Consider the following 15,252-nt stretch of genomic DNA (forward strand, 5'->3'; position numbering starts at 1 on the left):
ATGCCTGTCAAGGTTATTTTCTACTTATTTGTTGGAGTCAGGGGAGCAAACATCAGTTTCTCCCAAGCTCATGAGTTTATTGTATCAGCTGGGATAACAAAAGGACAACCACATCTACGGTGTGGTGGGAGCTCTGAAACACTAGAGAAGTAGTCTCAAATATTTTTGAAAACGTATCCCCATTGGTTAAAAGAACGTCCACCCTCTCTGAATGTGTATTTATTTATATTTTTGTGTTCAGAATCATGTGGACTATAAAAAAGGTAAAGTGAACATTTTAAGGAGTGAGACAGTTAAGGATGTTAAAATGAATTACTAAATGCAGTGATTTTCTGATGTTATTATAACTTTCTAGTATCATTAGCTAATATGTTAGGGCACAGTATATATTTGTAGGGCCAGGCATTTAACAATCGTAGATTTAGCCTATATTTTATTTTATTTTTAAAGAAAGTTCATATTCTTTTTCTAAAAAAATATTTTTATTGATTTCATAGAGAAAGAGAGAGAGAGAGAGAGAGAGAGAGAGAGAGAGAGAGAGAGAGAAACATCAATGATGAGAGAGAATACCCCACACTGGGGATTAAGCCTGCATCCTGGGCATGTGCCCTGACCTGGAATCGAACCATGACCTCATAGGTTGATGCTCAATCACTGAGCCATGCCTGCCGGGCATTTGCAATAATCTTTATGCCTCTTGCCCTTTTCAATGAGGGTTAATATACTCTAAAAATGCTTAAATGGACCCACATAAACCCTAAGTGGTGAGGATGCACTGAAAAACAGTGAGGGAGCCACCATCAACCCCCTACTTTAGGAACGAGCACTCTTCCCAGGATGCCTTGTATACCCAAGTGAAACACAGGCATCTGGCATTCTGACCAAGTGAGGGCATTGTCGGTGTGATGTGTAATAATTCATATATTGCAACTTGTAAATTTTAACTTCTCTTTGCTAGGTTAATACAGTTAGAAGCCCTAATTCTTTCTTATCACATACCAGTGACTGCTCTTGCAAACCCTCTTATGTGCCTGCACCCCACTTTGGAAGGCTTTGGAAACAAACTTTCACATCTCTTTTTGAGGTTAAGCGTCATGCAAGCTGAAAAGCAACAGCACCTGTGCTGGTTAGCGTATTTGCTGAGCAGATTGTGCCATTGGTACAAGGTACCATCATTGAAGCTGGTGTGTGCACTTTTCTAGGACAAAGACCAAAAACCTTCTCAGGTTCTCAGAAGGGTTCATGACTCCTATAGGTTAAGAATTGCTGGTAACTTGTTTTGCTTTTTTAAAACATTAAGCTTCCATAGATCTTTCAGTCATTGATTTGATAATGTTGGAATTATTTTGGTCACGTGATAGCCTTAAAATTAACTGACATCACATGGTTCTGATTATTTAGAGAAAGAATAGTTTTCCTGAATGACCCATGTAGCTTTGATGTGCTTTTCCCCGGACTTCTCACCACAGTACCCGTCTCAGGCTTCTTTACTAAGTCCTGTGTCCTTTTCCATTCAAGCATCGCTAGCTTTTATGTAGCCCACTATGCGGGTGACTTTTCATTCTGCTCTAAATCTTGTTTTTATGCTTACAAATACTGTACTTTCTTCCTCTGATATTTTGGTCTTTAATGGTGCCATTTATTAAACTTACACAAACCCAGGTCATTCATTTCCTATAGTTTAGTGAAACAAATAATTCATAAGAGTCATGATTGCTCTTATTTATTCCATGTGTTGCCCTGCAGTTGATGGGTCGCTGTAATAGAAATCATTGATTTCTGTTCCTTAACTGGTTTTATGGTACAGTCACTTTCACTTCCCCTGAGTTGTGTTATACTACAAAACAACTGTAATCAAAATAGCCTGGTACTGGCACAAGAACAGGCATATAGATCAATGGAACAGAACAGGGATCCCAGAGATCGACCCAAGCCATTATGCTCAATTAATTGACAAAGGAGGCAAGAGCATACCATGGAATAAAAGTAGTCTCTTCAATAAATGGTGTTGAGAAAATTGGACAGATACGTGCAAATAATAAAAAAAAGAAAGAAACTAGACCACCAACTTATACCATACACAAGAATAAACTCAAAATGGATAAAAGACTTTTAAGTCGTGAAACCATAAAAATCCTTGAAGAAACCATAGGCAGCAAAATCTCAGACACGACTTGTAGCAATATGTTTGCAGATACATCTCCTAGGGCAAGGGAAACAAAAGAGAAAATAAGCAAATGAGACTGCATCAAAATAAAAAGTTTCTGCACAGCAAAGGAAACCAACAAAATGAAAAGGTAGCCCACTGTATAGGAGAACATATTAGCCAATGATACATCTAATAAAGGGTCAATATCCAAATTTTATAGGGAACTCATACAGCTTTTAAAAAGGAAGATAAACAATCCAATTTAAAAATTGGCCAAGAACCTAAATAGGCACTTCTCCAAAGTGGACATACGATGGCTAAGAGACATATGAAAAAATGCTCAAAGTCACTGATCATCAGAGAGATACAAATTAAAACAACAATGAGGTATTACCTCACATCTGTTTGAATAGCTATAAACAAATCAACAAATGACAAGTGCTGGCGAGGATGTGGAGAAAAGGGCACTCTAGTACACTGCTGTTGGGAATGCAGACTGGTGCAGCCATTATGAAAAACAGTATGGAGTTTCCTCAAAAAATTAAATATGGAACTGCCATTTGACCCAGTGATTCCACTTCTAGGAATATATCCTATGATTCCTGAAACACCAATCAGAAAGAATATACGCACCCATATGTTTATAGCAGCACAATTTACAATAGCTAAGATCTGGAAACAGCCCAAGTGCCCATCAGTAGATGAGTGGTTAAAAAGGCTATGGTACATTTATGCCACTGAATACTATGGATCAGTAAAAAAGAAGGATCTCTTACCCTTTGAGACAGCATGGAGAGACCTGAAGAGTATTTTGCTAAGGGAACTAAACCAGTCAGAGAGAGACAAGTATCACTTGATCTCACTCATATGTGGAACCTAAGAACAACATAAACTGATGAACAAAATAGATCCAGAGACGTGGAAGTATGGAACAGACTCAAATCTTACAGGGAAGGCAGGGATGCGTGGGTAGGTGGGAAGAGATTAGCAAAGAACCTGTATGCATGTATGCATAACCCATGGACACAGACAATAGTGTGGTGAAGGCCTGGGGTGGGGAGTGGGGGCAGGCTAGAAGGAGTCAATGGGAAACAAAAGGAAACATTTGTAATACTTTCAGCAATAAAGATTTTAAAACATTTAAAAAAAAACAGCAATCTTATACTGTAACTTTATTATTCATAGAAACTATTTTTTTTTCTGTATTGCTATCATCAGTTGATCACACTTGACTGGCACTATCCTATATTTACCTAGTGGCTCCTGTACTAGTAAGCTGAAGGGGAAAGGTTCTCATACTAGCTTTTTCAGTTTTCTTTTTACTCATTGCAGCGCTAGAAGAATTACTATGCTCTGTAAATACCTAAGTGGAAGACTTCTGGGAGGATACAGAGTGTAAATAACTTAACACCATCACTGATCCATGTTCTTGGGGATCAGAAGGTTTGTGTGGGAGAACGTTGCTTTCAGACACAGTTAAGATGCCACCTTGTTCTTGGGAATCCTCCCTCAAAGCTCCTGGTCAAGTGTCCCCATAGCACTTACCACTCCATATATTCTGACACTGTTATGGTCTTTTCCCTTTGGCTGTCTGAACCCTTCTCCCCAGAGTTAGGTCTCCACTTCCAGAATAGTGTTTACACTGTGGTACGGCATTCACTGCGCTATTTGCTAACTTGTGACTATGCACTCACAAGCCTGTGTCTTCCACGGGACACTGAACATCAGAGGTTCAGGGAGCCTGCTCAGCATTGTGTTCCGAGCACCCAGCACCGCCGCCCAGCACAGTAAGTGGTTAGCAAGTGGGAAGATCGAATCAAGAGGTAATTAGAACAGGTGCAGGGCAAACATTTAAAAATTCTCCTCCTTCTTGTGAAATGAGACTCATTATGGTAAATTATATTTCATTTCTGAAAGTTCTTTTCTTCCCCTCAAGTTTGTCTTATAGATAGTTTTACCTGTATTTGTCTTTCGATAAGGTAAGCGTGATTGTTTTCTAATCTGGGTCTGATTCCAATATACTTGGCCCTGTTTCTAAGTTGATTGCTTCATGTTACTTGGACTCCTCATGTGCTTGGTTTTGTTTATTACTGGTTAACGTGTTTTACAAGTGATTTGTTAGAGCTCCTCCAGTCCCAGGACGAACCTCTGGAGGGGCCTGTGTGTGTTCGCTGGGAGGTGGAGGGCCACCCCAGTCCCAAGCCCACTGAAGAGCTTGCTCATGGTGTGGCATTCTCTGGCTCGCCCAGCATGAGGCTCAAAGGGCTGGGTTCTGGCCATCATCTCTCAGGATGGGTCTATATTTTTAATTTCCTTTTCCCCCTTTAATTTGAAACTACTGTAGCCTTCTCTGTAGTCCTCTACATTTTGGGGGGCAGGCAGTTTGGGTGCTGGTTACTTTTTCTGAAGGGCCAGCTCTTTGGGGCCCCTGTTTAAATTTGAGGATGATCTCCTTTTACACAGTGGATGGGCTTTGGGCCTTAACTCTTGGTTCCTTTATTCCCCTTTCCTGGGGCCACAGATGGAAGCCTAAATGTGCATGAATGTCATCGGGCTCCTATTTCACCAAAATCCCCCAGGATTGGCCTGGGAGTTCTTTGTTCTCTTTAATTTTTTTAAGCATTTCTAGAAACATCTTTATTACAAGTGTTCATTTTTAAATTGAAATATATTTGACATATAACACTGTATAAATTTAAGGTGTACAACATGTTGATTTGATACATTTATATAATGTAATGTGATTGCCATTGTAGCGATACTTAGCTCCTCTATCACATCCCATAATTATCATTTCTTTTTTGTGCTGAGAATAATTAAGATCTAGTCACTTAGCAATGATACAGTATTGTTATCTTATTCACTATACTGTGCATTAGATCCCCAGGACTTGTCTGCTTTTAACTCCAGTCTTTTACAGTTTGTCAATCAATTTTGACCAAGAACTGCAAGAAAAATAAAAGCTTTATTTGGGGGTCTTTTTTTAGGAATTGCAATCCAAGGATACATAGATTTGGGTAGAAAGTCAACTGTGTTCTGAGGGGGAAAGTAGGGAACAGAATTTATAAAGACAGAAAAAGGGGAGCGTCTAAAGGAGCTACACAAATTGCTTTGAAAGATCTGTGGCTGGTGCTCACAGGAAGTCTTGCATTATGCTATACATGATTACTTGCTTATGTCTACTGTTAGGTGAAACTTTTATTTCTTCATAGAGAGTTCAGGGAATCAGTCTTTTCCAAGAACTGCATCAGGATGTAGCCATTTGGGTTAGCCCAGTTCTAAAGTTCAGTTTCACATGAGGTGAGGTCTGTTAGCTCACCTTCCTGGAAGCCTCCCAACTCCATTTTAGACTGTCCTCTTGTCAATATCAACTCCATTTTGCTGTGTGTGAGTGTGTGTTTTAACAAGGCACTTCCTCCACTCCCCCCCAAAATATGTATTTTATCTAGCATAGTTTTTCTTTTTCCTCCTTCCCTCTTCCTTCCCTCTCTCACTTCTCCTTCCTTCCTTCCTTCCTTCCTTCCTTCCTTCCTTCCAAGCAGGGAAATTCTGAGTAACCTAGCCTACTAATTCTGGAAATAGGAGGTCTAAAAATAGAAATTCAACAATAGAAAAATAAAATTTTAAAAATAAGAAATTATTAACAACTGCATGTAAGTCTTAAAAAGGTCTTAAAATAAGTTTCAAAATAGTCTTTTCCCTTTGGACTTCTTTTAAACTTGTTAGTCAATGTAGATAACATAGATCATAAGTCAGTATAAAAATATTGCCATTTAGACATTTCAGGTGAAAAGGTCCCCAAGAATGACCCCCTACCCCCAATTATAAAAACTTCCCTAAAAATGTGTAGCTTGACTGACTGAACTTAATGTAATTTATTTATTAAATTTACCATCCAGACACTTTCTGTTATAAGAAACAGAAATCTAATTTAAACTGGCTTAAAAGCCAAAGGGTATTTATTAGCTCAAATTGAAAGTATTAGTACGATGGCTTTAGGCACAGCTGGATCCAGGAACTCAAACACTGTTGTTAGGTCTAGTATCTATGTGTCGTCTGTTCTTCTGTGTTAGCTCCTCTCTCTGGTGAGCTCGCCTGTGAAGGCGAGATGACTTCCCAGAACTTCAGACTCACAGCCGAGGCTTTATGTCTCTGCTCTCCAACTGTGTTGATTATGTATCCAACAGTGAAAGTTAAGCATATATCCCCAATGTGTGTATATTTATTTAGAAATTGTATGCTACCATATACCACTGTTATTCTCTATGTTATATTAATTACTAGTGACCCTTCTCTATGTTATGTTATATTAATTATTAATAGAGTTAAATCTTTTGTTTTGCATACCCCACTTTGGGGATTACTTAGTGGAAAGACCACATCTCTCCCATTAGTTATAATCATAGTCCTGTGACCACATCTCATTGGTTCTCTTTGGCCCAGCTTGAGTCCTAGGCCCACTCCCGAGTCCAGAGCCAGTAAACAGTAAAAGCAACTTTTACTAATGTAAGGGGACACAGATATCTGACTAGGCATAACTACAGAGGTGCTGTTTTTACTTCTTAACTATATTTACATTTTAGGATCTTATCATCACTGATGTATTATCAATAAAGGGAGACATAATCCTTCATTCAGTACAAAAAGTTATAGAACAAAGATTCTCCCTTTCTAGAACACTTTAGTTTCATTAGTCTATACCAAATTTCTGTGATTTCACATTTGGAGTACATGAAAATATCCCATCTAGTTTCTGTTACTACTTCAGTGACAGGTGAGTGCTGTATGCTAAAGTGTAGGAATTGATGAGTTTTGAAAATATAATTTCATTCTTGTAATTTTTGACAATGGCCATTTTGAATAAGACGAGTAGCTGTGTGAAAAGGCAAATACTAGAGGGTCCTGAATAACTGTCAGATTCCTAAAGAGAACCCAGGTGCCCCGGTAGAGAGAGAGAGTTTTGCTTGGAAGAGTGGGTAAAGCATGTGAACGGAAAGTATTACTTAGGAGCTTTCTGATGAACAGGCTGTTTTATGTATTTAAACATTGATCTTCCGTGGCAGCACGGCAATGGCTCATCTCGATTCTGACATGAAAGAAGAATGTCTGAGGAAAGACCTGCGGTTCTACTTCATGAACCCTTGTGAAAAGTACCGAGCCAGGCACCAGATTCCATGGAAACTGGCTTTGCAGATTTTGAAGATACTCATGGTCACCACACAGGTAATTTATACGATGAGTTCGTTTGGTTGGTTCCTTACCCCAAGATGAAACTGTGTTTTTATGTGTTCTGCCCCTTGACTTTTGTTCTGGGAAGTCCACACTCAAGTTCATAAAATTATAAAATGATGTTGACTCTGGAGGGCAGATGGTACAGGGTGAAGTTCATTTCCGACGACGACCTTGTTCCAGTAAGGGATTATGGCGCTCTGCCTCCACAGGTTCTTTCACTATAGGTGAACAGTAGATCTGTATTGCAGGGTGTGGGTTTCTATGTCTGAATGAGGCACATAGGCTGGTGCAGGATGCTCAATCCAAAGTGGCCTCTGTTCTTGAATTTTCTCATCTTTATCCAAATACATCTTATTTAAACACACTTTTGAAAGTTGCATCTTCGACTGGTTTGACTTTGAAGACTTAGAGAATGCTAAGCATCCCTTTCATCAGTGGCGTGACTGAGTGCTCTGAATGTTTAAATACTAAGCCCCTGGCATTATAAGGAGCATAGAGAGGCTACATTGAGACCTTCCCCCCACCCCCTTCATTTTTATTTATTTATTTTTATTATTTTTTAAAATATGTTTTATTGATTTTTTACAGAGAGGAAGGGAGAGGAATGGAGAGTTAGAAACATCGATGAGAGAGAAACATCGATCAGCTGCCTCCTGCACACCTCCCACTGGGGATGTGCCCGCAACCAAGGTACATGCCCTTGACTGGAATCGAACCTGGGACCCTTCAGTCCACAGGCCGACGCTCTATCCACTGAGCCAAACCGGTTAGGGCTCATTTTTATTTATTTATTGATGAGAGAAAGAGAGAGAGAGAGAGAGACATCGATTTATTTTTCCACTTATTTTTGCATTCATTTGTTGATTCTTGTATGTGCTCTGACCGGGGATTGAACCTGCAACCTTGGTGTATTGGGACGATGCTCCAACCATATAAGCTATACTGCCAGGGCTGAGACCTTTGGTTTAAGTCCATATTGTTGAGCTCTTTGTAGCCAGTATTACAACAGCCATTTGAATCGTCATGTAGCGTTGGGGCCTGTAGTGTGGAATCATTTTCAGGGATGTGTTTCTCTAGGTAACTGCATTTGAAACACTTGCTCTTTTCAAAACAGGACTGATTTGAGGTATTTGGCTCCACTGGCAAATAATCATTCTGTTGTCAATGTAAAAGTCTTTGTAAAGATGTTATTCCGGGAACGCAAACGTAAACACCTTTCTAAAAATACCCCCATAAAGTTTTAGAAGTGGGAGGAGGTTTCTGCCATAACTGAAGTTGCTTCTTTATTCTGCGTTCATAAAGAGGTCTTTCATTATATGACATGATGTACAACTCATTCAGTTTTAGGGTAACCAAGTTTCTTAAAAAAACACACACCAAAAAAAACAAGTTTGAGATGGTTACTAGTAAATATATATGTTTAGCTTTTATCTTCTTTTTTAATTTTTTCATTTTAATTCTTAGTCTTGAAGTTTTAATTTTGGCAACCTATAACGTAGAGACATTATTAATATTACTTGGAAAGAGGAGAAATAATGTCTCCTTTTGTCATTTGGTTAATTTTAATTGTTTCCCAATTTCTTTTCTTGCCAAACTAGCTTTTATTTCATTTTTTAAATCTTATAATGTTACTAAAATTCTAACTTATCAGGACACAACACATTATCAACATCCTTGACTTATCTTCCTTGTCCTGATACCTATTAAATCCCAAGAATTCTTCCTTCAAAACTGCATCTACTTATTTTTTGCCATGCTCACTGTCTTCTTTCTAGCACAGGCTCTCATCTGTTAGTTGATTAAAAATGTGTATGAAGCCCTAACCAGTTTGGCTCAGTGGATAGGCTCAAGCCTGCAGATTGAAAGGTCCCAGGTTCGATGCCGGTCAAGGGCATGTACCTTGGTTGCGGGCACATCCACAGTAGGGGGTGTGCAGGAGGCAGCTGATTAATGTTTCTCTCTCATCGATGCTTCTAACTCTCTATCCCTCTCCCTTCCTCTTTGTAAAAAGTCAATAAAATATATTTTTAAAAAATGTGTATGAAGCACCTTGTATGCTAAGCATGCTGTTGGCCATCCAGTTGTGGGTAAGTTACTGCTGTTGACAACGAAGCTAACACGTAGCATAGTGTTTACCAAGCGCCAGGGACAGTAAGCGCTGTGTGTGTGTTAACCCAATTTCATCCTTACAGCAGATCTGCGAGGTAGGTCTCTCTTGGATGAGGAAACTGAGCCAAAGAGAGTTAAGCAATGTGCTCACGGCCATGCCGTTAGTAAGTGGCAGAGCTGGAATTTGAGCCCCCGCACTCTGGCTCTGAAGCCCGCACTCTTATTCTCACATTGTTTCTATTCTAAATGTAGGTCCTCAGAGTTTGTAGTCTAGGAATACAGACAAGTTAACTAGGCTACTTCTAGTCTTCGTCTTATGCCTACCTTTCTTATCCTCATACATACCAGTCCATTCATTTTTCTTAAAAGGCCTTCATTGTGTCTCCCTCCTGCTCAGAAACTTTTGCAGAACACTGTTTCCCACAGAAGAAACTCGAATCCATAGCCTGGATTCACAGATTTTCAACTTGCCTTCCCACCAGGTTTTCATCTTCTGTTCCCTCCACACACCCAGTCCGATGACCCCACCCAGTGATCTTGCTCTGTTTGTTCCTCAATCCAGAGGGATTCCTTTTTCTCCCTCATCTAACAGGCACTGTGTGAAGTCCATCTCCCCTACCGACCTTGTCTGACCACTCAGCCTATAATTTTCCTTAGAATGCTAGTACCCCTGTGTCCACATGACTAGTTTCACTTGTAATAGAATATTTCTGGGAATTGATCATTAGCTTTTTGTGTACCTTGCCTCCCCTAACAAAATGAGGGGGGTGATTACACTTTTGTTCATCTGTAGGATCATTCTAATAAGGTTTGCTACTTGGGTGATATCTAATTGGAGCAGATTTCTTGACTATACTTCCTTCCTTGAAAGCCCATTTTCCCTCCTCTTTTTTTCAGTCTCTTTTAGCACCCACCCCCCCCTCAATTATAATGGGATGGGTGGCATTTTATCAGGATTGATGCGAAGGAAACTTTTTAAAAAGACATTCCTACTCTTCATTTGGCAGTGATTTGTAATCTTAAGACAGGTGTCTACATTCCTTTGCTAATTCTACTCTTTCCCTCCCATATTCTTTGTAAGTTATTACAGCGGTATCTTGATTTCACCTGGTACAGAATATTTTCTTCTACACTGTTTGATTTCATAATCAGGTCTTAACTTCACAATCCTGATAAAATCTCTGCCAGGCTGCACTTAATTGTGTAATTATTTTTCTGGCTTATATCATATTCTCGGCAAATCTTAAGATCTCGTTAGAAGGGCTAAGGTGCATTTTTCTGTCAAACTCCTCTTAAAAAAGTAAACTTATTTGGCCAATCCTATCTCCTTACTCTTGCTCTGTAGAGAGTTTTTGATTCTGAAACTGGTATTTTTGACCCTAACAATTCTGCCATAGCAGGAAGAGGGCATCACAGTCTCCTCTTCAGGGTTCACCTCCTCTACTAAGAGATGTTCTGAAAATCCCAACCCTGACCTGATGCTAGATGATACAGGTGGGTCTTGGCTTGTTCTATGAAAAACAGAATGGAGGAATTGTTTTGTTCCGATGCCAGATGGGGTGGTTACAAGCAGGGATCACACCTCCGAGTCTCTCATTTCCAAAATGGAACCGTTGAGCATTAAGTTTAAATGAGGTGATGGCTTAAAATATCAGCAAATTGTCTGCCACATTCCTGGTCAAGTTATCTATTCCCTCTTCAGATTTTTTAATGTGTGAATTTGTTGTTGTTGTTGTTAACCCCCATCTAAGGATATTTTTTCCCAGTGATTTTTAGAGAGAATGGAAGAGAGGGAGGGAGGGTGGGAGGGAGAGGGAGAGAGAGAGAGAGAAGAAATGAAACATTGATTAGTTACCTCCCGCAAGTGCCTTGACTTGGGGCTGGAGATCAAACCTGCAACCCAGGCTCATACCCTTGTACGGGACTGGAACCCATGAGCCTTCGGTCCTCAGGCCAATGCTCTAACCACCATGCAACACCAGCCAGGGCTGCATGAGTTTTTTTTTTTTAGCTTAGCTGGAGCATGGGAGGAATGGGTCTAGAGTTAAGTTGGCAGCATTTCAGTTTGAGAGATAATATAAACAGGTGGTCAAGAGAATGAACAGGTGAGTCAAACAGCCTTGTTTTTCCTCCTCACTCTGACACTTTTTAGCCATCCCAATCTGTATATGTTATGTGACTTCAGTATATATATGCATAACATGGGATTATATTCATCAACCAATTCTGGACTTGACATTGTGATGAGCACTATTCCAGTTCCTGAATGCATACTAGTACATGCTAGTTGGGAAAAAAGAAAAAAAAAATCATGTCCTCATGGATCCCAGAGTCATATCTCCCTCACAGAGTGTTGGGGACTTCAATGAAAAATAAAAATTACAAATTTTAGGTGCCGTGCCTGGCCATCAGTAGATAAGAGTTGTTATTCAATGCCAAGCAATGTTGATCTTGCCCACATTGTACCCCAGTTTGGAACAGAGTAGGCACTCGGTGAACTTTGATTGAAGAACTTAACTCCTGTCTGTGCTTTCTCATTTGTGTGTCAGTATTTTAAACAAAACCTGGAAATAATCATGTATGTTGGTTTCCTGGTCTCCTTCCTTGGCTTCCAAAGCAACAGGACGTTTCTGCCCTCCCCGACAGGCACCGTGGACAGACATGGCCTATTTGCAGGAACTGCCAGCCTCTGTGGCTTGGTTTCAGCACAGGCTGGGTGCTGTGGGACTTCTCACCTGGTAGTTTCCTGAAACAGCTGGGTTTTTGCACTTGCTCAGTCCTTCAACTTGGTACTTGGGGAATGTGAGCTGGTGAGGCTCAGATGCTAAGGAGTGTCATCCTTGCATCTTCTCAAACAATAGCTGCAATTCTGGAAAGCTAGCACCTGATTCTTTTCTGCAGGAGGAGCCTCAAAGACAACATTTTCAACAGAAGGAAATTGTGTGGCATAATAAAAACGACTTTGGGGTTAGGTTTGCCTTTCATTCCAGTTGGGTGACTTAGGACAATTTAATGAGGCTAACTCTAAATTTCTACATAGGTAAAATGGGGATAAACACTAGTAACATTGTTGTTATGTTAGTAAATGAGAGAATACATGTAAAGCGGTTAGTACAGCAACTGCAGTAGAATGGTAGCTATTATTTCTACTTATTCAGCCTTTTTATAAAGTCAGGCAAAATTAAAAGGCTAACAAATATTTTTAAAAGTATGTAAGTTTGCATAAGCATAGTAACATTTAGTTCCTATGAAAGGTTGAGTAGTTGAGGTCTTGTTTAGTGCCATGCAGTGTATCATATTGAACCATGGAATGACAGAAAATAAAAAAAAATGTCAAGGTTATCTAGTGGAACATGCTAATAACAACACAGTGAAACAGAGTCCCAAATTGTTTTGATGACTTAGTAGGGTGAGGATTTGGGGCAAATTTTCTAGATGCTCATTGTCTTATAAAGCAGATGAGAAGATTAAGTGGCAAGATGGGGAAAGGTATGTGGGGCAGGGCTTGAAGAGGTATGTGCGTGTGTAACAGTGTGTGTGAGAGTATATGTACATGAGACTAGGTGTGAGAAAGTGTGTATATGACAGTGTGTGAATGAGAGTGTGAGTGTGCATTGAGAGAGTAAGTGTGAGAGGGTGATTAAGAAAGAGAGGTTGTCTGTGTGTGTAGCAATTCCTGTGTTTTTTTTTTTTTGTAAACCATTAGTGCTTCTAATTTCCCTCACTTATTGGATTACAAGAAGAAAACTTTGGGGCAGAAAGAATACCTTCAGTCCTGATGAAGAGAGCCCTTGGTGCCTAACCTTGTGCTAGGATACAGTGTAAGGGAGAATAGTGGGAGTTTTATCACGCGAAGGTAGGTGTTTGATGACAATGAATGGGTTTGAGCGAGCCCTGCCATTCTTCCTGGTGCTTCGATCTCAGAGAGAGAACTCTTAGGTATAAATCTTATAGAAGAGATCTTGCAGAATTGGAGTAATTGGATTCCTTTGACAACTATCTTCTCTCAGTGGGAGTAAGTATATATAGGCTACTTTTCAAAAACATTCTTAAAGCCACATGCAAAAAGTTGTAATTTTAAATAAAAGTTATGATTTCTGGATGTTAAATCAATAACATGAATTATTGCTTTACTAAGTACACCAATTTTTAAAACAATTCATTTGAAATCCAAGTATTAGAAAAATGGAATCAGACTTAACTGATTTGGATTTCTTCTCCCTCATTAAAAGTCAGCAGACATATGTCACAATGATGCTGAGAAAAAAACCAAACAATGATAAACATATAATATGTAGAAGAATGGCAAATAGAGACACACGCACACACACACAGGCTAGCAGGGCCCTTTGTCATTGGTAGTGGTAATTTCTTCTAATTTTATGCTATCTAGAATTGCTCATGTAGCTTGATGAGGTAATTCTGCTTTGGACTTGTATTTTGACATTGATGTGATTAGTAAAAACAAAGCAGTGAGATTTTTCTTGCTGCCGATGATAAGAAGGCATTTAAATGGCAAAATTCAGCCCTCATCGGTTTGGCTGAGTGGGTAGAACGTCAGCCTGCAGTGCAGGAAGCAACCAATCAATGTGTTTCTCTCACATTGATATTTCTCTCTGTCTTTCCCTCTCTGTTCCACTCTCCCTAAAAATCAATGAAAAAATATCCTTGGTGAGGATTTAAATAAATAAAATAAATTCTAAAATTCATATATACCTATTTGATTTTCTCTTCTAGCTTGTTCGTTTTGGCTTAAGTAACCAGCTCGTGGTTGCTTTCAAGGAAGAAAACACCATGGCTTTTAAGTATTTGTTTTTGAGAGGATATGCTGGCACAGATGAAGAAAACTACAGTTACAGTGTATATACTCAAGAGGATGCCTATGAGAGCATATTTTACGCTATTAATCAGGCAAGTTTTCATTGTGAATTACCTATATTTTAAGAATATATTGATACTTGATCTTGTTGTCTTAGCCAAGAAAGAAAATTATACATATATTTAAATATTCTAATTAAAACTTGCATAGTCTGCTAAAAAATGTTTATTGTGATTTCTGTAGCTACATTTCCACACAATAGATTTTGCATATTTAAAATTTTTTATTAAGATTTACTTTTTTTATTTATCCCTTTGAACCAATTACTTTTGGGCAATTACCTCAGATCAAATGGCCACGAGCAGATATATAATCTCAGAAGGTTTGATGGATGAGATACCAAATCTGAGATTCTAGGGAGCAGAATATGATATAGTTGGATCTAGGCAGGTATTGAGAAACCAGATTGGCAGACCTGAAGAAAGCATTTAGAGCAGAGAAATTGTTATTCTTACTCTTTCTTTTTTTTCCCCATTCATTCGTTCACTCATTCACTCATTCACTCATTCATTCATCCATCCATCCATTCAATAAATATTTGGGTACCTAGTATGTGCCCAGTACTTTTCTAGACCCTGGGATACAGCGTGAATAAAAGATAAAGCCCTGTCCTTGTAGAAGTAGTTCTAGAGGGAGAGCCAGACAAATGAAAAGAAGTGAGATGCATAGTATTAAATGCTGGCTCCCTGAAAACACCGCCAAAAAAAAAAAAAAAAAAAAAAGCACGCTGATAATAAAGACTGAGCTTATGGCTTACAGCAGTGAGGGAGGTGCTCTCTTGGCCATTCTCTGCCACGCCCAGGGTGAAAGCGGCAAAACCCAGACATGGATTCTGAAGTCTGATTTAGGGGGGAAAGAATAGGGTCTTTCGATGTGACGGAGC

The 15,252-nt window shown here is 39.3% G+C and overlaps 1 protein-coding gene across 1 annotated transcript in view; it reads left to right on the top strand.

Annotated features, from left to right (window-relative positions):
- The window catches only part of MCOLN2 (mucolipin TRP cation channel 2), a gene marked incomplete at its 5' end in the record, with an annotated part of 56,116 nt that overhangs the window by 9,600 nt on the left and 31,264 nt on the right, over positions 1-15,252 (top strand). The window contains 2 exons of the mRNA XM_081088358.1: positions 7,213-7,372; positions 14,228-14,401. Coding sequence (XP_080944484.1) covers positions 7,213-7,372; positions 14,228-14,401 — 334 coding nt within the window. The remainder of the gene's footprint in view (positions 1-7,212; positions 7,373-14,227; positions 14,402-15,252) is intronic.

Source organism: Myotis nattereri (genome assembly GCF_964212035.1).
Source record: "Myotis nattereri genome assembly, chromosome: 3".
Classification (NCBI taxonomy): domain Eukaryota; kingdom Metazoa; phylum Chordata; class Mammalia; order Chiroptera; family Vespertilionidae; genus Myotis; species Myotis nattereri.